The sequence below is a fragment of the Malus domestica genome, chromosome 10 (assembly GCF_042453785.1).
Source record: "Malus domestica chromosome 10, GDT2T_hap1".
In the NCBI taxonomy this organism is placed as follows: domain Eukaryota; kingdom Viridiplantae; phylum Streptophyta; class Magnoliopsida; order Rosales; family Rosaceae; genus Malus; species Malus domestica.
In genome coordinates, this window is record NC_091670.1 from 38,210,325 (window position 1) to 38,234,570 (window position 24,246).

Here is a 24,246-nt window from a genome sequence, read left to right on the forward strand (position 1 = left end):
CTCGCTATATATGGACATGCATGCTATAAGAAAGCATTCATTTGTAGATCGTATTGCGCCATCAGTATTATACTCATAGTTTAAATTGGTCAGCGCATTACATGGGGGAAAACACATAAAAAAGAAAAGCAAAAACGTAGAAGACATAATATTTGAGCATCTGGCAAGAATAGTAAGTTTATGAAAAAACTACTAAACCATCGCACAAATTCAATCATTAAACGTTACACTATGAGCCAAGATAAAGAGGGAGTATCAAAACAAACTGCTATCAAAGGAAAATGTTTAAGATGATGAAAATACTTAACTGGATTGGGCAACTATATTTTCTATCGGTAACTAAACGAATAATTTAGAATTATACAAACCCGATTCTAGCTCATCTGGTTCCATTACAAAAAAAGTAGTCATTACCGACGAAGATTTTTCGAGGGCCCAAAAAAACCGTCGTAAAAAACACATTTTGCGACCATAAAATATGAGTCGTCGGTAACATGACATGAAACAAATTTGTATTACCAACGCACATGATATCCTCGGAACAAGTCTCAAGTTTCGTCGGAATTGCACTTTTGTTTGGCGGGAAGAATTGGCGCCAGTTGTATTAACGACAAGTAAAGTTCTTATCGGAAATAGAATGGTTATTTATGAAGGTTTACTCATGTTGACGAAATTGATTTAGTATTTTCGAGGGAAAAAAAGTCCTCTTGGTAATGTTTTTATAATTTTGAGGGAAACAAAAGTCCTCTCGGTAATACTTATATAGTTTCGAGGGTGATTAGTTGTTGTCGAAAGTAATCATATTTTTCCGACAAGATTTTTTCTTTGTCAGAATAAATTTTAAGGCATATGGTTTTGTTGGAATCAATTATTTACTAAAGGTCACATGTGTCATTTGAATATTCTTGAAATAAGTTTGATGCTTAATTTAAATTCTACAATAAATAGATCATATAACTTAGAATACATATGGAGAAAATTGGACCATTAAATTAAAAATAAAACCATTGAGCAAAAAAGTGTATAACTTAATATAGTATTCTATGATAAAGAAATAATTTGCATGCCTTTGTTAAATCATAACATTTGTCATTGACATTGAACAAAGTATAACCACATCACTTCCGCAACTAAATTTTTAGATAAAAAAAAAAACACAATCACAATCACAATGAGAGCTTATCCCACAATTTCATCATCTTCGTCATCATTTTGGTTGGCTTGAATACCCCCATGTGCCTCTTCTTCTTGGTATGGTTCATCATCATCATCCACATTAGGCATCTCATAAACATTTCTAGGCTTCGTTATATCGGTTTGAAAATGTGCATTTTTGTAATTGGTTATTTATTAAACATACATGCTCATTATTATTTTTATTGATTAGGTCCTACCAAAAAGAAAGGTAGAGGGAAGGCTAAGGGTAAAGATGGGAATGACACTCCGATTGTAATACATGATAGCAGGTAATGAGCACAAGTCACTAAAAGCATGATTGTCAAATAGTTAACTATTTAGATATGTGAGTGTTTTAATCTAATTTTAATTTCATAGGATTGTAACCACAAATGCTACAAGAACTATAGGGGTGCTCTTTAATCAAGTTATTAAAGGGCCTTGGATTACATTTAAAGATTATCCAAAAGAGCAAATGGATGAATTGTATGATCGTTTTAAGGGAACTGGATACACATACACGTGTTCTGAAGAAGAGATGAGGGCTACTTTTGAACTACATATTAAAACAAGATATGCCGATTGAGTGAGCACATTAAGGAATTCGGTTTTTCACAAGTACAAGACTACTGGGGAGAGATACATTAACTGCCCATCAAATGTATCTAAAGATGTTTGGTGTAAAATGGTTGAAAAGTGGGAGAAACCTGAATGGAAGGTAAAAGTTTAATATAAGAAATATCATTTTATGATGGTTAATATATTATTTTCCGTACATGTATATGCTTACTGTGAGATGATTGGGTTTTAATTTTGCTTTCTTTTTCATGCAGAAACAAAGTGTGCAAAATGCATGCAATAGGGAGCAGTCCACAATTGTGCACACCACAGGTTCAGTTCCAATGGCAAAGTACAGAAAAGATGAGGTAAAAATACTATGTTTATGCTTTGTTTCCATACCGTCATTCTTGCATATTTAAAATTTATTTAACGAACTTTTTTTTTAAAATCTTAATAGCTTGATCGTAGTGGAATTGAACCTAGCCCGATTGATTGTTTCAAAAAATTCCATGTGAGTAAGCGTAAGAGTGAAGGTGAAGAAACTTGGGCAAGTGAAAAGGCTAAAGAACTTTATGTATGTTATCATAATTTCAATCTTTTTTTTACATGATATTGTGTATATTACCTATGCTTACATATTACAATTTTATTGAAGGAAAAAATGGACAACAAAAAGAATACTGCTATGGAAGAACAAAATGAAGTAAATGATTGGGTTATATACAAGGAGGTGATTGGTGGCCCAAGTCATGGTCGTCTTCTTGGTGTAGGTGCTGGCTTTAGTACTAAAGATGCATATCCCTCAAATAGCCAAAGTTGTAATAAACGTATGTGCTTAGAACGTGAAGAAAGCCATGAGCAATTGAAGGACCAAGTCCACACTTTAACAGATAAGTTGAATTCTTTGCAAGAATTAGTTGAAAGATTGATGCCAAACAACTCAAATAATTATGCGCGCTCAGGACCATCTGCTTCTATAGTAAATTGTTTTATTTCATTTTTATTGTTTGTCTTACTGTTGAATAATATATTATTTCTTTACTTACTCTCTTTATTGTTTGTTTGACAGGAGAATGTTGAAAGTTGGTCAGATGCTCAACATGAAGATTAGTAGTGCATCATACTTTCATTTTGATATTATCAAATATCTGAACTTGTTAGGTTTTATTCGTGGGATATTGTTCTTTTTATTTTTTCCAATTTAACTATTGTCCATTTTCTTTTTTAAATAATTTTATGAATAATCTTGCTTGGATATTGAGAAATTTAATACAATGGTTTGGTTAATTTATTAGTAACGATTACATACCTATTTTTATCATATTTTAATTTCAATATATAATTTAATTATAAATAGAATAATAGCTTTTTTGATTGTAAATTCCTCTTGTTAATGTGCACATTTCTAACAAAGACGCTCATATAGGAAAAACCCATTTTCAACCAAATATTGGTTATGAAAAAATTTGCGACGACTAAAGATGGTCAATAATATTTATTTTCAATGAAGCTTCACCGTCAAAAATATATATTACCAACAAAACTTTACCATTGCAAATATATATATTCGACGAGTCTTCATTGTCGAAAATATATATATTCCTGACGAAGCTTGCCATTGCAAATATGTATTACCGACAAAACTTCACCGTTGGAAGTACATATTTTCGACGATGCTTGATCATAGCAAATATGTTTTTGTGCCTATTTCTGTCAAGCCGTTATGTATTTTCGACAACCTTGTATGGTCAGTAATTGTAATTGCGATGATTGTGCACTCTCGTAAAAAAAGATGATTTTGTTGGAAAATGATTTTCTGACACAATTGTTTGGTCGGAAAAACGTGATTGCAAAAAACATTTGTCGTCGCTTGAAAAGTAATTCCGACAACTCTATAAGTATTTGCAACCAAAATTCCATGTCAAAAATAAAATAAGTTTGCCATTTTGAACATTCATTTCCAACATAAATATAACTATTAACAGCGAGTCATGTGTGTCGAAAATGCATTAATTCCAACGGCTGGTCGGAACAAAAATATTTCCAATGGGACAATTTCCGACGCTCAGCTAGGGCTTTTTCCCGTCGGAAATAAGTAGTTGCGACGGCAAAATGCCTTTTCCAACAGTATTTGACCCTCGCTAATGACACTTTGTTTTGTAGTGTTCCTTTCATCCTTAGATTTGTATTTCAAAGGTTGAATACCCAAGTTTGCAGAAGTTGCCAAATAATCGCCATCTGAAGATTGAGAAAAAGCCATATTCACATCGATGAAAACTTTACATAAAAGAGGTCAAATTAACATATTTAAAGTATTAAGATGCAAACATTCTTAAGATAGATCAAGCAAAAAAAATTAAAAGAATCCAATCAAAATACAAAAGGAAAAGGAATTAGAGAAAAGTTACAGTTTAAGTATTTCAAATTAGTGATTAATCAACCAAACAATCAGTCTCAATGATCTATATCATGGACATAATATAGAAATACAAGTAAACTCTGTAAACTATCAACTCCTCAACTCCATCACACTCCCTCCTTTGTTTCTAATTTACCTCTCCTTCGAGCTTCTCGATTACAAATTTATATATAGCAAACTGAACTGTCTATTTCAAATCAAATATACACAGGCAGAAAAGCAAAAACTAAACTCCCGCCACATAAATTAATCAATAATCAAACAAAGAAAAATTCTTGCAGACCAGAACAAATCCAATTGGATTTTCATGCGAGTGATTGTAATTGCCAAAAACAAAGACATATATTTAAGTGCCCAAAATTTAAGCTTTAAATCATAATATATTCTTCTAACACAAATGAAAGAAAGACGGATCAAATTATTAAGAAATGTAAGTTAGAGTTGCTAAATTCACTTTCATGTGTATGTTATTCATACTTTTACCAATTTTCAGACATCGCTGATTGCTAAGATAGCAAGATAATGAATTCTATGAACGAAAAAAATGACATGCAACTTCAACTTACCATGCCAAAGAAGCTCCATAAGAGTAGTAGCTCCCTCCTTATTGCATGTATCAAAAGCATTGCAACCGTAGATCCTGGAAATTATAAAAATCCATCCAATCAAGAGACAATATAATAGTTGTGGGAATGTGAGTATGCAACCACAAATCTAAGATATATTTGATTTGGGATTCCATTATAATTTCACAAAAAAACAAAAAGATCAAAATTTGATTAAAACATCCAACAAAATCCCATCTATTACAGATTGAACCAACCAAATAAAGAATCTATTGATATGATTTTCAACCTAACTTTACAAAGGAGCTTTATAACAGCGCAATCAATATCATCTAAACCCAACTAAAAAGAAACTTATTGTATGCTATAAATTCCATGAGTAATTTGATTTTGCAGATTAAAAAGTCAAAGAATATTGAAAATTACTAAAATCCTGTATACAAACTCACACAAAAGGGTGTTTATTTTCTGAAAATACTATTCAATTCCAAGTATTTGGGTTTACTTGATATCATGTGAAATCCCATTTAGAGAATGTTGATAATTTATTAGTCTAATCATCAGTAAAAACTTCCAAGCAATGTGCAAAACACTTTAAGCATTATCATTTCAAAAATGAACACACGGCGTTTCAATGCACCCGTCTGATACACAGGTGGGCTGTATCACATGTATCAGGATTCCCACATGCATCACATGTATTCATTAAACTTAAGGGAAAAAATGAACACGTGTGGTTTTCATGGAGCACACACTACAGATGAGAAGAAAAAAAAAGAAGGCAATTTTCACTTCAAAAAAAATCTTCCAATATATTTACACAGTAGTAAATTAATTGCACAAAAATGAAAATATGAGAAATAAAAAACATATGCAAATAAAAGCCGGGAATATAAAAGAACTGATTGAATGACTTTACACTTAACCCATCTTTTGAAGAGCAATTTTGGATTTTTGTTTGGTATTGTCGGACTCTCCTCCAGAAAGTCACTTCTTTTTTTTTCTGATTACCCAGGTCGCAATCAACCTGAGAAGTCCTGTAGTCAAACACCAAAACAAAATTCGATCAACACAATATTTTAATTGGAGGGGAGTCGAGAGCAATTCTATGACTTTAGCAAACATGCATACTATTTTCTTAGTCCAAATATGAATTTGACATCATCTCTTGCAAAACCACCAACCAATATCACTTCTCAAAGAAATTATACATAGAAGAGAGCGAAGGGTTACCCAACAATCTCTGAATTTAATTGCACTGTTCAATTGTGAACCGGAATCTGTGCTTTCTTTCCCTCTTGACTTTGAACTCCGCTTTATTTTTTACAAAAATAACAAATCAAATCAACAAAAATTAATTAAAAACTTCAACTGGGTAATCGAAAAGAGAAGATTAAATAGCCCAAAAATATTAATAAATATTAAACACCATAATACATCGGGAAAACCCCAAGTTTAAAAAACCCAAACACCATAATTATATTGGGAAAAATCCTAAATCCTTCATTGCAACAAACCCCAAAACCCAATTACTGTTCCAGGTGCCATGCACAGTTTTTTTGTTATAAGAAAAAAGTAACCCCAATCCCAAATTAAGCGGAGAAATCACTTCATAATCCCTAAATACTGGAAAAAAAAGAATCTTTGAAAGGAAAGCTTCCGGGTGTCATACACATATTTATAAGAAAAAAATAACCTCACTCCCAAATTAAGCAGAGAAATCACTTCATAATCCCTAAATACTGGAAAGAATGAATCTTTGAAAGGGAAGCTCACCACTCCTATCATAGGGCGTGAGCACAAACAGCTTTAAAGGGTGCAAACAAAAGCCCCAAAAAACAAAAAACTAGAGTCTCCTGAAAGTGAACTCAAAACTAAATTAAATAACAGAATAACAGGCTACAAACAAAACCCCCCAACACAATCCCAAATGGAAGGAAAGGGTAAATGGAAGAAGAAGAGATGTGACAGAGAGGGGGAGATACAATCCCTCAACCCCACCCTCTCTCTGCAGCCGACACACTTGTTCCCTCAACCCTACCCTCAAACCCTGCACCCAATCAACTCTCTTTCTGTCCCCCTAATCGTGCACCCGCCCTCACTCTCTCTCTGCAACCAACCCCCTCCCTTATCTCCCCCAAATCACGCCCCCACAACATCCCATCAGTGAAGAAGCAAATCCAAAAGTAAATTGCAGTTACCTATTACGGTAGGATTAAAATAAGAATCTCCAAATAGAAAGACAAAGGATATAATACAACAGATAGCTCACCAAAAAGTTGCATCCCCTTCACAGTGGTGATACATTTCCGCTTATTACGCATGGCTTTTTCAATTGTAATTTCTTGCTTCTCCTGCAGAAAAAACACAACAGAATAGATTTCAATAACCACTCATACCTATTCCATCTCTAGAACTAAAACTTTCAGTTATTTATCTATATATAAATATTGATTATGATCACATTTTGATCATCGATAAAAAATACAAATAATTGTATATTTGCACAATCAAATATTTATGGAACTCACAACCGAGAGACAGAGCTTCAATTCCTGTGAAAACACCCTTCTCTCAAACCCTTGGCGACAAATTCTTACATCATCTATACCGTAAACTTGATCAATCAATCAAAGATTTATAAAACTTTAGAATTTTAACCTCAATTGCAACATGCAGACCCAAAATTGATCCAAATCAAAGTTGAAGAATCCTAATAAGAACAAAGGCGCTAAACTATAGAACTTGGGTATTTCTTAAAACCCCTAACCCATGATATTTTAAATCCTTAAATTTTCTAACCACCGAAACACTATCCAACTAACATAATTAAAGAAATTGCTAATTACAAATGGGGAAAACTACAGCCCATGGGTAGTTCCTTAAATCCCATCATGTTTTCAATTCCAAAATTTCTCGTCATTTAGGAAAATCACTAAGCTTGTCTACCCTGTACTGTGCACCTAATAATAGTGAAAGGAAAGAAAAAAATAAGATAAAAAAAATACATAGCTATTCGGCCCTAACTGCATCCTATCTAAAACGCACTAAAATGCCAGAGATAAAGTTTGGAACTCAGCATTGTATAACATTTACAGATTACAACCAACATAAATTTGTGAAAAGTGAAACCACCCCATTGTTTTGAATGTTGTTATTTTAGGAAACCTTGCAAATCACAATGAATAGCATCTGATAACCTTAAATAGGGCCGAGAATTTCGACTCACCATCCTCCTTTAGCACAGAGCAACTCGCTTCCTTAGCAAAGTAACAAACCGAGATAACACGCTGCTGTTGAAGAATGTATCCATTTCCACACAGCTGAACATCACAAAGAAAATTAAACACAAAATTAAACATTCACAATGCAAAATCCAAACTAAACACAAAATCAATGCTTTCAAAGTCGTATGGCATGCTGGCTTATCACAATTGTTTAGTATAAATTTACCCACATTATATATGGATAAATTTAAATAAAAAATAAAAGATAACCAAATAATACACTGGTAGTCTCCGTATTCCCTCAGCAAGCAAACCGTTGATGGGCTCCCCTTGAAAGCTTAGTTAATGAACCGCCCACCTGCACACGCACTTCAGAACTCAATTCTAAAGGACAGAGGAAGTGAGAGAGAAAGGTGAAGATGCAATCGATGTAGTCTGAATTCCTTTCACAAAATTAAACGCTCATCCCTCAATCACTGATAGCATCCTTGATTTGAGGAGAAAAAATCAACCCTAAACCCCTTTTTAGTAGCTTAAGTGCCTCACTCCTCTTTCTACCTTCCCCTACCTGCCATCTGTTGTGCCTTGGCCCGTTCGTTAGTGTGGAAACGAGATTCAGATTACAACCTCACCAAATTACACTCAGTTGAACAGAATAAAATACAAGAAATAAAGACACCGAGAAATTTACGAGGTTCGACAAAAACATGCCTACGTCCTTGGAGAGATATTGCTCTTCACTATGAATAACAGTACAAATACACATGAGTTAAATCAACATAACTTAATCCCGAATCCCTTGCACACCCACTCATAGAATTTTCCCAAGAGCCTCACTCTACCCTTAGAGTTCTTTCACTAGAATACTTTTCACTCTAGCTCTCTTGATTTTCTCTCAACCCATGTTCAACCTTTCCCATGGGAGAGCCGGATGCTCCCCCCTTGGATGCTTCTATGATGCTTACTTCTCACTTTCTAAGCATTACTAAATGCACAAATATTGCATCTAGTTATAGGCATACACTAGCAACTATGCCAACAACCAAGACCAAAAAGTCTTAAGTTCACATGACATAATTATTACCTAGCCTACCTAGCATGCACCAAAGTCAATACCTAGTCTATAAAGTACAACTTTTCTCTATTTGTCATTTAATGCATAGAAGAGAAAACATGCACAATTGTGTACAAGCAAACACAAGGTCAAGTCTTGCTTGCTTCCAACTTTGCTTGTGGCAATCACCATGTTTTCACTTGTTGTCAACACATGACTCATAATTACTCACAAATGTATGAGCCAAACACAACACCATCCCACGCCTATGTCCCTCTCTCTGCAACCCATGCTTTTTTGGCAGCATCACTCCACCTAACCCACTCCAATCCGTCCCCACTCCTCCCTCTCCCCCTCTCTCTCGCTGTCTCTCTCTATCTCTCTATCTCTCAAATGCGAGCATTTACTCAATTTTAAGAAGTTGTATTGTTAAAACTTAAATCCCATGATGAACTCACCTTCCTTAATCTTTTCTAAAGAAGCAATAATTCACATAATGTATCCAAATAGGAAAATAACATATGATTCATGCTATCTTATACTTTCATATCCAAGTTATGTTTCTGCAAATCATGAGAGGCACACATTTAAATCTCATCCCCTGCACACGCCCTAAGTAAAAAGAAACCAGCTCCTCCATCATTCAATGTCCAAGCGGATTAGCATGTGGAGTAATAGAATATCAAAACGCAAGTTACAATATTTAATGTACTTTAATAATTATTTCTTCAACTTTACCTCCAAGCAGTTCTTCGGATGGAAATAATTGATTTCAAGTGCCTAACCAGTGAGGCACCCTTTCTTTCCCACACTCTGCTTAACAATACATGAACCTGAAGAGAGAAGAATCAGTTATAAGTAAACAAAAAGACAAATTACCCTTATAATTAATTTTTTAACAAAATAAAAAACTTTTATAAATAAACAAAAATAGAAAAATCAAATTAAAATTACACAAAGCATTAAAAAAATAATAAATAATGAACAGAAAATGAAATCAAAATCGTCTCCTACGGTCCTACCCTTGCTTGCACCCCCGATGCATCTCCTAAACCCTAGTTCTGCATCTTCTTCCCCTCCCTCCCATGTATATTTGTTTTCCAGCAACCATATCTCTATCTTTCTCCAGTTTTTTGGTTTCGATCACTGTTCATGTACCATTTGCTATGGTGGCTTTTGTGATTGAGATTTCTAGCATTTTCAATTCAAGCCATATAAAAAAGAATAAAAAAAACCGGAAAACAATGAAACTGAGATAATTTGGGATCATCACGGCTTGCATATAAGAATTATAGCCTTCTTTTCCATTTTTTAAGTTTAAATTAAAATATTAATTTGATTTTTTTCCTATTTATTTATAAAAGTTATTTTTCATTTTTAGATAATTAATTACAACAACAAACAACAACAAAGCCTTTTCCCACTAAGTGGGGTCGGCTATATGAATCCTAGAACACCATTGCGCTCGGTTTTGTGTCATATCCTCCGTTAGATCCAAGTACTCTAAGTCTTTTCTTAGGGTCTCTTCCAAAGTTTTCCTAGGTCTTCCTCTACCCCTTCGGCCCCGAACCTCTGTTCCGTAGTCACATCTTCGAACCGGAGCGTCAGTAGGCCTTCTTTGCACATGTCCAAACTACCGTAACCGATTTTCTCTCATCTTTCCTTCAACTTCGGCTACTCCTACTTTACCTCGGATATCCTCATTCACAATCTTATCATTTCTCGTGTGCCCACACATCCCACGAAGCATCCTTATCTCCGCTACACCCATTTTGTGTACGTGTTGATGCTTCACCGCCCAACATTCTGTGCCATACAACATCGCTGGCCTTATTGCCGTCCTATAAAATTTTCCCTTGAGCTTCAGTGACCTACGACGGTCACACAACACGCCGGATGCACTCTTACACTTCATCCATCCAGCTTGTATTCTATGGTTGAGATCTCCATCTAATTCTCCGTTCTCTTGCAAGATAGATCCTAGGTAGCGAAAACGGTCGCTTTTTGTGATCGTCGCTAGATTGCTCCGGTCATTAGTGTGGATAAGTATATAAATGGATATAGAGATAGGAAAGCAAACACCAGATGTACGTGGTTCACCCATATTGGCTACGTCCACGAAATAGAGGAGTTCTCATTAATTGTGAAGGGTTTACACAAGTACATAGGTTCAAGCTCTCTTTTAGTGAGTACTAGTGAATGATTTAGTACAAATGACATTAGGAAATATTGTGGGAGAATGATCTCATAATCACGAAACTTCTAAGTTCCGGAGTGTGGTATCGTCTTGACTTGCCTTATTTGTCTCGTAGGTAGATGTGGCATCTTCTCTAGAAGTACTCTTCCTCCATCCAGGGGTGGTATCTTTAACTGGTGGAGATGCACAAGGTAATGTATCAATTTCACTTGAAGCTTACTTGTAGTTTCAGGCTTGGTCAAGCGCGATACAAACCATGTAGTAGGAGTCCTCCAAGTCGCCGAGCTAGGGGATCTGCTGAAAGAGGTGACAGACAAGGTAAGCAATCAGAGCTCCAAGCAATCAGTCCCAGATCAGAACTTTGATTTCGAGTTCCGGCTGATTGTTCACATTCTCCCTATCTTGCAGGCAGCATGAAGGATAAAGAGAAGAAAAAAGAGAAGAGATGATATGTGATACTTTTGCTTTTGAAGAAGTAACTTTCCACAGGCTTATTCTTGAACTGGACTGGAGGGTTTTCTGGTTTCCTCTAGAGTATAAGGCCGACTGAAAAATTTGAGGGTCAAAACAAGTCCATCAAATCTATAGTACGTTCGACCCTGCTGATATGGGATACTTTTGCTTTTGACAGAGTAGTGGATGTATCGGCACGTGTGCTGTTACACTTGTCTCCACATGCTTCCTTATATCCTTCTCACTTGCCCTATATGTTCCTCAGGCAGATGCGGTATCTTCCTTAGAAGCATAAGATGTTGAAGATAAGTACTCGAGAGCAATGCCAGGTAAGTAATCAAGTAAGGGGTTCCAGGCAGTTAGTTCGTGACTGGAAGCTTGATTCCAAGTGCTAACTGATTGCTCTCTTTCTCCTTGTCTTGTAGGTAAGAACAAGGCCAAAGGAAAAGAAGGGAAAAAACATGATATGGGATACTCTTGCTTTTAACCCTGATGATATGAGATATTCTTGCTCTAGTATAGCTTGTTTGCAGAGGTATTATCGGGGGGAAAGAAAGCTGAATATTTTGAAAGGTTTCTTTGGGAGTGCCCTCTCAGATATGAGGAAGGGTTGAGCATTTTTGCAGGTCTGCCTGTCTGTTGGGGATGGAGGTCAACATATATAGGAGTCTCCCTAACAACAAGTAGTAATGCTATTCCTTTACCCTGCTTGGTCATAACACGGTAGTGGGAGCTACCAGCTTCAAATGTTTTAACTCTGTCAGAGCACTTTGAAAAAGTGGTCTGTGGTATCTGGAAAGCTGATGTTGCGTGTAAAGATTACAGACAAGCTTTATCCAAGGAGATCCGGCTCTTGAAGTTGGGAAAATGGTGCCTCTTCGATTTTCGAGCAAGCAATCCTGTCGGAAATATGGCTCTCGAGATTCGGAGAACGATGCCTTTTCGATTTTTGAGAAAGCAATCCTGCTAGGGGTCTGGCTCTCGAGATTCGGAGAGCGGTGTCTCTTCGATTTTTGAGAAAGTAATCATGTTGGGAGTCTGGCTCTCGAGATTCGGAGGGCGGTGCCTCTTTGATTTTGGAGCAAGCAATCTTGTTGGGAGTGTTTTCTCAAATGTGAGAAAAGGTTGGGCATGTTTGCTAGTCTATCTTGCCACGAAGCACAGAGGTTGACACACAGGGACTTTCCAATTATCCAGCAGTGGTACTGTTCCTTTACCCTTGTGGGTAATAATATGGTAGCTAGACCTTCAAAATTTATGTGTCTAAACTTTGTTAGTGTTGTTTCTTTGCTATTCTTTTACCCTTCTTGGTCAGAACGGTGTAGTGGGAGCTGCAAGCTTCACGTGTCTCAACTTTGTCAGAGAACTTTGGTAAAGTTATCTGTGGTACCCATGAGCTAATGTTGCGTGTGGGAAGTGGGTGATTGAACAGTAAGATTCATGTGCTTTCTACTTCACCAGAAAGCTTCGACATAATGCCCATAATTTCCGCAAAGCTGACAGGTGCTGACAAGGCTGGAAAAGTAGGTGCCTTTTCGATTTTTGAGATCGGCCCTCGTGGTCTCTGAGCAGCCCAGCTTTTGAGAAAGCAAGCGCCTCTTCGATTTCTGAGATCGGCCTTCGTGGTCTTTGAGAAGCCCAACTTTTGAGAAAGCAAACGTCTCGTGGTCTCTGAGCAGCCCAGCTTTTGAGAAAGCAAACGCCTCTTCGATTTTTGAAGCTCCGTCGAGTGCAGATTTTTATAGAAGCTGGCATTAAGTTCCAAAACACACTTGAATCTCCACCAGTAGAAGCTCCATTCTTGCACTTCTAAGATCTTGATTTGTCCGACCTCTTCTCTCTTCAACACCTTTGAAAATGTCTAGCCCATCCGACCGTCGTTTTGACTTGAACCTTGTTGAAGAGGCAGCCACGCCTTCTCCAGACAACATATGGCGTCCATCCTTCGTCTCCCCTACTGGTCCTCTTACCGTTGGGGATTCCGTGATGAAGAATGATATGACCGTTGCGGTAGTGGCCAGGAACCTTCTCACTCCCAAAGATAACAGGCTACTTTCCAAACGGTCTGATGAGTTGGCTGTTAAGGATTCTCTAGCTCTCAGTGTTCAGTGTGCAGGTTCTGTGTCTAACATGGCCCAACGCCTATTTGCTCGAACCCGCCAAGTTGAATCTTTGGCGGCTGAAGTAATGAGTCTCAAACAGGAGATTAGAGGGCTCAAGCATGAGAATAAACAGTTGCACCGGCTCGCACATGACTATGCTACAAACATGAAGAGGAAGCTTGACCAGATGAAGGAATCTGATGGTCAGGTTTTACTTGATCATCAGAGATTTGTGGGTTTGTTCTAAAGGCATTTATTGCCTTCGTCTTCTAGGGCTGTACCGCGTAATGAAGCTCCAAATGATCAACCTCTGCTGCCTCCTCCTTCTAGGGTTCTGTCCAGTACTGAGGCTCCAAATGATCCCCCTCCAGTGCCTGCTCTTTCTTGGGCTCTACCGACTACTGAGACTTCTCCTAAGCAACCTTTGTGAAGGCTCCCTCTTGTTTGTTTATTTTGACTCATGTATATGTACATATTTGGGACTTATCGGGGATATCAATAAATAGCTTTCCTTCATTTCAACGTATTGTGTTAAATACACCAAAGCCTTCTTCGCTAAGTTCTCTGAATTTTCTTTTGTTGAAGCTTGTATGTTGAAGCTTTGTGAGTGGAGCATGTAGGTTGAGGTAGTATTCCCTTAATTTCCCGAGTGAGGAAAACTTCTCGGTTAGAGACTTGGAAAATCCAAGTCACTGAGTGGGATCGGCTATATGAATCTTTGAACGCCATTGTGCTCGGTCCTGTGTCATGTCCTCCGTTAGATCCAAGTACTCTAAGTCTTTTCTTAGAGTCTATTCCAAAGTTTTCCTAGGTCTTCCTCTACCCCTTCGGCCCTGAACCTCTGTCCCATAGTCGCATCTTCTAATCGGAGCGTCAGTAGGCCTTCTTTGCACATGTCCAAACCACCGTAACCGATTTTCTCTCATCTTTCCTTCAATTTCGGCTACTCCTACTTTACCCCGGATATCCTCATTCCTAATCTTATCCTTTCTTGTGTGCCCACACATCCAACGAAGCATCCTCATCTCCGCTACACCCATTTTGTGTACGTGTTGATGCTTCACCGCCCAACATTCTGTGCCATACAGCATCGCCGGCCTTATTGCCGTCCTATAAAATTTTCCCTTGAGCTTCAGTGGCATACGGCGGTCACACAACACGCCGGATGCACTCTTCCACTTCATCCATCCAGCTTGTATTCTATGGTTGAGATCTCCATCTAATTCTCCGTTCTTTTGCAAGATAGATCCTAGGTAACGAAAACGATCGCTCTTTGGTATTTCTTGATCTCCGATCCTCACCCCTAACTCGTTTTGGCCTCCATTTACACTGAACTTGCACTCCATATATTCTGTCTTTGATCGGCTTAGGCGAAGACCTTTAGATTCCAACACTTTTCTCCAAAGGTTAAGCTTTGCATTTACCCCTTCCTGAGTTTCATCTATCAACACTATATCGTCTGCGAAAAGCATACACCAAGGAATATCATCTTGAATATGTCCTGTTAACTCATCCATTACCAACGTAAAAAGGTAAGGACTTAAGGATGAGCCTTGATGTAATCCTACAGTTATGGGAAAGCTTTCGGTTTGTCCTTCATGAGTTCTTACGGCAGTCTTTGCTCATTCATACATATCCTTTATAGCTTGGATATATGCTACTCGTACTCATTTCTTCTCTAAAATCCTCCAAAGAATGTCTCTTGGGACCCTATCATACGCTTTTTCCAAATCTATAAAGACCATGTGTAAATCCTTTTTCCCATCTCTATATCTTTCCATCAATCTTCGTAAGTGATAGATTGCCTCCATGGTTGAGTGCCCTGCCATGAACCTGAATTGGTTGTCCGAAACCCGTGTCTCTTGCCTCAATCTATGCTCAATGACTCTCTCCCAGAGCTTCATTGTATGACTCATTAGCTTAATACACCTATAGTTCATGCAATTTTGTACGTCGCCCTTATTCTTGTAGATAGGCACCAAAGTGCTCGTTCGCCACTCATTTGGCATCTTCTTCGTTTTCAAAATCCTATTGAAAAGGTCAGTGAGTCATGTTATACCTGTCTCTCCCAAAACTTTCCACACTTCGATTGGTATATCGTCTGGGCCTACTGCTTTTCTATGCTTCATCTTCTTCAAAGCTACAACCACTTCTTCCTTCCGGATTCGACGATAAAAATAGTAGTTTCTACAATCTTCTGAGTTACTCAACTCCCCTAAAGAAGCATTCCTTTCATGTCCTTCATTGAAAAGATTATGAAAATAACCTCTCCATCTATCTTTAACTGCATTCTCTGTAGCAAGAACCTTTCCATCCTCATCCTTAATGCACCTCACTTGGTTTAGATCCCTTGTCTTCTTTTCCCTTGCTCTAGCTAGTTTATAGATATCCAACTCTCATTCTTTGGTATCTAGTCGCTTATACATATCGTCATAAGCTGCTAACTTAGCTTCTCTCACAGCTTTCTTCGCCTCTTGCTTCGCTTTTCTATACCTTTCACCATTTTCATCGGTCCTATCCTTGTATAAGGCTTTACAACATTCCTTCTTAGCCTTCACCTTTGTTTGTACCTCCTCATTCCACCACCAAGATTCCTTTTGGTGTGGGGCAAAGCCCTTGGACTCTCCTAATACCTCTTTTGCTACTTTTCGGATACAACTAGCCATGGAATCCCACATTTGGCTAGCTTCCCCCTCTCTATCCCACACACACTGGGTGATTACTTTCTCTTTGAAAATGACTTGTTTTTCTTCTTTTAGATTCCACCATCTAGTCCTTGGGCACTTCCAAGTCTTGTTCTTTTTTCTCACTCTTTTGAAATGTACATCCATCACCAACAAGCGATGTTGATTAGCCACACTCTCTCCTGGTATAACTTTGCAATCCTTACAAGTTATACGATCCCCTTTCCTCATTAGAAGAAAATCTATTTGTGTTTTTGACGACCCACTCTTGTAGGTGATCACATGTTCTTCTCTCTTCTTAAAGAAGGTGTTGGCTAAGAAGAGATCATATGCCATTGCAAAATCCAAGATAGCTTCCCCATCCTCGTTTCTCTCCCCAAAACCATGGCCACCATGAAAACCTCCATAGTTGCCTGTCTCCCTGCCCACGTGTCCATTTAAATCTCCTCATATAAATAACTTCTCCGTCTGAGCAATTCCTTGCACCAAGTCTCCAAGGTCTTCCCAAAATTTCTCCTTCGAACTCATATCCAACCCTACTTGAGGTGCGTACGCACTAATCACATTGATAAGTTCTTGTCCTATTACAATCTTGATTGCCATGATTCTATCTCCTACCCTCTTGACATCTACCACATCTTGTGTCAAGGTCTTGTCCACGATGATGCCAACACCATTTCTCGTTCTATTTGTGCCCGAGTACCAAAGTTTAAACCCTGAGTTTTCTAGATCATTTGCCTTAAGACCAACCCACTTAGTTTCTTGTAGGCACATAATATTTATCCTTCTCCTCACCATAACTTCCACTACTTCCATAGATTTTCCCGTTAAGGTTCCTATATTACACGTTCCTAAACGCATTCTACTCTCATGAACTCTACCCTTCTGTCCTAGCTTCTTCACCCTCCCTCGTCCAATGGAATCAAAGTACTTCTTTTGTGTGTCCCGTGTAAAGTTGATAGGTGCATATGCTCCCAAACAACTTTGAGTGGAGTCGTTCGAAAAGAAATTTCTATGGCCCCCTTGCTCATTTAACACTGCATCCGGGTGCCTATGGAGATACAGCGACCCTTGCTCACTTATCACTGTGCTCGGGCCACACAGCGCGCCACTTACGGGTGACGCCCTAGCTTTAGCGCGATTTCGTTCTAAATTCATTTTCATAAGGATTCGACGTAACTGTGGAGTGCCGGCTATCGACTACCTGACGCCCTCCCCCTCCTCCTTTACCCGGGCTTGGGACCGGCAATGTAAGATAAACTTACATAGGTGGAGTTTTTAGATAATTAATTAAAAGAGCAAATTTGTCCTTGAAGGGGTTATGTGGAAGTAAATAAAAAACTCAGGAGATGTTGGTGTAATGTTTTAAACCTAAGGGATTTTTGTGAAAACTCAAAAAATCTTAAGGGGTATTTGTGTAATTACCCCATTATGTTTGGACGAGAAAATTTAAGATTATTAAGGAATTTCAAATTGACGAAAATTGTAATGACAAAATTTTATACTTGTGTTCTTGTTTGGCCAATCTAGAAGAAGAATCAAATTTAAATATAGAATTAAATGTGTATATAAAATCATTAATATATAAATGATAGATAATAGTTAGGAACTAGGGTAATGATGGTGGCGATGACGGTGGTGGTGGTGGGTGGTGTTGGCAGTACTAACAATGGCGACAACAATATGTGGTGGTGGCTATGGTGGTGATGGTGATGATGATGGTGAGTGGTGGTGGTGCTAGGTGGTTGTGGCGGCGATTGTGACAAGTGGTGATAAGTGGTGGTGGTGGCCATATAAGTTCTATATTTACTTACAGGCCACTCATGATTCAGCTTTTTTTTTTTTTTTGAATATTTTGTTTTTGAACTTTCACTCATAAAAATTTGAAAATAACAACTAATTGAAGACAGATGTCTCTTGATTAGTGGTTACTGTGTAATCAATGCCACATCAGCCTAAGTTGTTATAATGTTTGTTAAGTGGTTAAATGATTTGTTAGTTGGTTAATTAGTTACTTGTGGTTAAGTAAGCTTGTATTGTTTAGTATATAATGCACTTCCACTTACAAATGTAGTCAGTTGTCATTTTCCTCAAATATATAAAACTTTCTCTCTCTCTCTAAACTCTCTGTGTTCTTCCTTTTACTCATCCTTTCTTCTTGATTTTCCCTTCAATTCTCAAACACTACAATGTAGTTAACATGGTATCAGAGCCACCAGGCTCACGCCATGGATTCTGGTGGTTCCACTTCCCATTATTTTACATATGTTTCCAGCTTAGTTTCTTTTCCAAATTTTCATTAGGTGTTAGGATAAGCTTCTGGGTGCTTCCGTGATCATTCTTTTAGGTTGATTTGTTTTTGGGTTGATTTCTTTCTGATCAAATTCATGAGTCTCCTCGTGCCCGATTGAAAGCGAGAGATCGAAAGTTGGAGAACCGAGGCAAAGTTCTCGGCTTGTTCGACTTCGGAGAAATGGCGGCTTCACCGATTCCAATCCCATATGAGCTGATGGTTGCGCTTGCTGATGGCAGCGACGAGCATCACGGCTTGATTGCGTATTGGGAATAGGACAATGAATTCTTGGATCTCTACTTTGTTCTTTGGTATGGAAGAAAGGTCAGACATGGATGCAGTCCACGTGTTTGACGAATTGCTCTGCTTAGAATTTTTCATGTGAAGATTGATGCAAAGTTTGTTTCAAATCGGAGTTTTTCGAGATAGTGGTGTTTGTTTCAAAGTTTGTTGCAAAGATTGATTGCGTATTGGGTAGCCTCAACGCCATGGTCAGCTTCTGGGTTCGAGACTGGCAGAAGATGAGAAAGACGCTAAATGCCATGTCGTATCTCCATGGTCACAGACGCTTCCACGACGACATCAAGCTCGGAAACATCTTGGTTGACTCTGATGGGTCTAAGATCGTCGATTTCGGGGTTTAGGTTGTTTTCTGTATCTTTAATCCTTTTCTGCGTATATGGTGTTTGTGAAAATGTCTTAGACATATATTGTGGGATTTTATGCATGATTACGTGTGAAGGCTGATGTCATATGTTGAAAGATGATGAAATATGAGTTCTTGTTAATTGAATGATAAGGCCGATGCCAATGGATTGATGTTCTGAAGATTCCAGTGTTGAATATTGTTAATCTTGAAGTTGAAATTGTTCATCAAGATGTTTGATAAGTCTGTAAGAATTGAAAGTTGGATTTTAATTGCTTGAAGAACTGTGTGATTGGATTCTTTGATTGTCCTCTGTTCTCTGTTATGAAAGAAAGATTAGACCTATGCGCAATTCATGTGTCTGTCGAAATGCCCAGCTCAACATTTTCATGTGAAGGTGCTTATTGAGGAGTTTGTGCAGTATGTTTCCCTTATCTTAGCCTATAATTTCAGAGTCTAACCAACTCAGTTGTTAGCATGAATCTACAGTAAGTCTGGTTACACGAAGGGTAGAAGAAGTTGTTAACGGTAAATCCCACGAAGGGTAATCCCGTGTTTTGAGTAGGTAAATCCCACGAAGGGTAATCCTACATAAATGTTGATTTTTCAGTTGTTGAAATTGTGAAGGCCAATGCCATTGTTCAAAGAAGTTGTTTTTGGTAAAATCCACAAAGGGCGATCCCGTGGTGCTATAGTTAAGGCTGATGCCACACTATAGTTTGTTAATTTCCTGTTTTTGTAAATATTAAAGGCCGAAGCCAAGTTGAATGAGATTGTTGACGGTGAATCCCACGAAGGGTAATCCCGTACGAAGTTGTTATACCGGCATGAGGGTGTGCTACAACTACTTTATAGAAGGTTGTTCTTGTGTAAAACTCCTGATAGAGGCAGAGGCATACAGGGTGTCTTTATTTGTAAGGCAGTGGAAGAAATTTGGATTGACAGACAGAGGTTTTTGGTCAACAGCTACAAAGAGGTTATGGGGTACACTTGTGTGTGTTATGTTATGATCAGGCCGTTTGCTGCTACTCCACTGTGGTTGTCTGATTAAAACAAAAGGATAATGAGCAAACATTAGTGCCAACAACTTTGATACATGATTGGCAGGCATAGCAGAGGAGCCATATGCTGGACCTGGTGCAAGGCAGGCCAGTTTGGAGATTGCAAAGATCAATAAGAAGCAGATGTCTCAACTTGCAGGACTCAACAGTTTATCTCATGCTCACATTGATGCAATCTCAGGCTTGGTAACCTAGTTGAGATTGAGGGGGGATGAAGACAGATGTCTCTTGATTATTGGTTACTGTGTAATCAATGCCACATCAGCCTAAGTTGTTATAATGTTTGTTAGGTGGTTAAATGATTTGTTAGTTGGTTAATTAGTTACTTGTCGTTAAGTAAGCTTGTATTGTTTAGTATATAATGCACTTCCACCTACAAATGTAGTCAGTTGTCATTTTCCTCAAATATATAAAACTTTTTCTCTCTCTCTAAACTCTCTATGTTCTTCCTTTTACTCATCCTTTCTTCTTGATTTTCCCTTCAATTCTCAAACACTACAATGTAGTTAACACTAATTACACGGAATTTAAACTTGAGAATTTGGGCCTCAAATTCAATTTTTTTTATCACATGAAAGATTACAACAACAACAACAACAAAGCCTTTTCCCACTAAGTGGGGTCGGCTATATGAATCCTAGAACGCCATTGCGCTCGGTTTTGTGTCATGTCCTCCGTTAGATCCAAGTACTCTACGTCTTTTCCTAGAGTCTCTTCCAAAGTTGTCCTAGGTCTTCCTCTACCCCTTCGGCCCTGAACCTCTGTCCCGTAGTCACATCTTCGAACCGGAGCGTCAGTCGGCCTTCTTTGCACATGTTCAAAATCACCGGAGCCGATTTTCTCTCATATTTCCTACAATTTCGGCTACTCCTACTTTACCTCGGATATCCTCATTCCCAATCTTATCCTTTCTCGTGTGCCCACACATCCCACGAAGCATCCTCATCTCCGCTACACCCATTTTGTGTACGTGTTGATGCTTCACCACCCAACATTCTGTGCCATACAACATCGCTAGCCTTATTGCCGTCCTATAAAATTTTCCCTTGAGCTTCAGTGGCCTACGACGGTCACACAACACGCCGGATGCACTCTTTCCATCCAGCTCGTATTCTATGGTTGAGATCTCCATCTAATTCTCCGTTCTCTTGCAAGATAGATCCTAGGTAGCGAAAACGATCGCTTTTTGTGAGCTTCGCTAGATTGCTCCGGTCATTAGTGTGGATAAGTATATAAATGGATAGAGATAGGAAAGCAAACACAAGATGTACGTGGTTCACCCAGATTGGCTACGTCCACGGAATAGAAGAGTTCTCATTAATTGTGAAGGGTTTACACAAGTACATAGGTTCAAGCTCTCATTTAGTGAGTACAAGTGAATGATTTAGTACAAATGACATTAGGAAATATTGTGGGAGAATGATCTCGTAATCACGAAACTTCTAAGTATCGGAGTGTGGTGTCGTCTTGACTTGCCTTATCTGTCTCATAGGTAGATGTGGCATCTTCTCTGGAAGTACTCTTCCTCCATCCAGGGGTGGTATCTTTAACTGGTGGAGATGCACAAGGTAATGTATCAATTTCACTTGAAGCTTACTTGTAGTTTCAGGCTTGGTCAAGCGCGATACAAACCATGTAGTAGGAGTCCCCCAAGTCGCCGAGCTAGGGGGTCTGCTGAAAGAGGTGACAGACAAGGTAAGCAATCAGAGCTCCGACTGATTGTTCACCTTCTCCCCATCTTGCAGCAGCATGAAGGATAAAGAGAAGAAAAATGAGAAGAGATGATATGAGATACTTTTGCTTTTGAAGAAGTAACTTTCCACAGGCTTATTCTTGAACTGAGCTGGAGGGTTTTCTGGTTTCCTCCAGAGTATAAGGCCGACTGAAGAATTTGAGGGTCAAAACAAGTCCATCAAATCTAGAGTACGTTCCACCCTGCTGATATGGGATACTTTTGCTTTTGACAGAGTAATGAATGTATCGGCACGTGTGCTGTTACGCTTGTCTCCACATGCTTCCTTGTATCCTTCGCACTTGCCCTATCTGTTCCTCAAGCAGATGCGGAATCTTCCCTGGAAACATAAGATGTTGAAGATGAGTACTCGAGAGCAATGCCAGGTAAGTAATCAGGTAAGGGGTTCCAGGCAGTCAGTTCCTGGCTGGAAGCTTGATTCCAAGTGCTAACTGATTGCTCTCTTTCTCCTTGTCTTGCAGGTAAAAACAAGGCCAAAAGAAAAGACAGGGAAAAAGCATGATATGGGATACTCTTGCTTTTAACCCTGATGATATGAGATATTCTTGCTCTAGTATAGCTTGTTTGCAGAGGTATTATCGGGGGGAAAGAAAGCTGAATATTTCGAAAGGCTTCGTTGGGAGTGCCCTCTCAGATATGATGAAGGGTTGAGCATTTTTGCAGGTCTGCCTGTCCGTTGGGGATGGAGGTCGACATATATAGGAGTCTCCCTAACAACAAGTAGTAATGCTATTCCTTTACCCTGCTTGGTCATAGCACGGTAGTGGGAGCTGCCAGTTTCACATGTTTTAACTCTGTCAGAGCACTTTGAAAAAGTGGTCTGTGGTATCTGGCTCTCGAGATTCGGAGAACGATGCCTCTTCGATTTTTGAGAAAGCAATCATGCTGGGGGTATGACTCTCGAGATTCGGAGAGCAGTGTCTCTTCGATTTTTAAGGAAGTAATCATGTTGGGAGTCTGGCTCTCGAGATTCGGAGGGCGGTGCCTCTTCGATTTTGGAGCAAGCAATCTTGTTGGGAGTGTTGTCTCGAATGTGAGTAAAGGTTGGGCATGTTTGCTAGTCTACCTTGCCACGAAGCACAAAGGTTGACACACAGGGACTTTCCAATTATCCAGCAATGGTACTGTTCCTTTACCCTCTCTTCGATTTTGAGAAAGTAGTCATGTTGGGAGTCTGGCTCTCGAGATTCGGAGGACGGTGCCTCTTCGATTTTGGAGCAAGCAATCTTATTGGGAGTGTTTTCTCGAATGTGAGTAAAGGTTGGGCATGTTTGCTAGTCTACCTTGCCACGAAGCACAGAGGTTGACACACAGGGACTTTCCAATTATCCAGCAGTGGTACTGTTCCTTTACAGTTGTGGGTAATAATATGGTAGCTAGACCTTCAAAATTTATGTGTCTAAACTTTTGTTAGTGCTGTTTCTTTGCTATTCTTTTACCTTTCTTGGTCAGAGCGATGTAGTGGGAGCTGCAAGCTTCACGTGCTCAACTTTGGCAGAGAACTTTGGCAAAGTTATTTGTGGTACCCATGAGCTATTGTTGCGTGTGGGAAGTGGGTGATTGAACAGTAAGATTCATGTGCTTTCTACTTCACCAGAAGTCTTCGACAGAATGCCCATAATTTCTGCAAAGCTGAGTGTGCGTGTGACAGGTGCTGACAAGGCTAGAAAAGTAGGTGCCTCTTCGATTTCTGAGATCGGCCCTCGTGGTCTCTGAGCAGCCCAGCTTTTGAGAAAGCGAGCGCCTCTTCGATTGATTCGGAGAACGATGCCTCATCGATTTTTGAGAAAGCAATCATGCTGGGGGTCTGGCTCTCGAGATTCGGGGAGCAGTGTCTCTTCGATTTTTGAGAAAGTAATCATGTTGGGAGTCTGGCTCTCGAGATTCGGAGGGCGGTGCCTCTTCGATTTTGGAGCAAGCAATCTTGTTGGGAGTGTTTTCTCGAATGTGAGTAAAGGTTTGGCATGTTTGCTAGTCTACCTTGCCACGAAGCACAGAGGTTGACACACAGGGACTTTCCAATTATCCAGCAATGGTACTGTTCCTTTACCCTC

The 24,246-nt window shown here is 38.9% G+C and overlaps 1 protein-coding gene across 1 annotated transcript; it reads right to left on the reverse strand.

The window, feature by feature from the left end:
- Positions 1-5,492: 5,492 nt before the first annotated feature.
- On the reverse strand, positions 5,493-8,328 carry LOC103440910 (uncharacterized). The gene is made up of 5 exons (XM_070806998.1): positions 7,952-8,328; positions 7,254-7,327; positions 6,995-7,076; positions 6,499-6,578; positions 5,493-5,759 (listed from the first exon to the last, which is right to left on the reverse strand). The coding sequence occupies exons 1-4, from the start codon at positions 8,082-8,084 to the stop codon at positions 6,532-6,534; spliced, it is 336 nt and encodes a 111-aa protein (XP_070663099.1). The 5' UTR covers positions 8,085-8,328; the 3' UTR covers positions 5,493-5,759; positions 6,499-6,531.
- Positions 8,329-24,246: the final 15,918 nt, after the last annotated feature.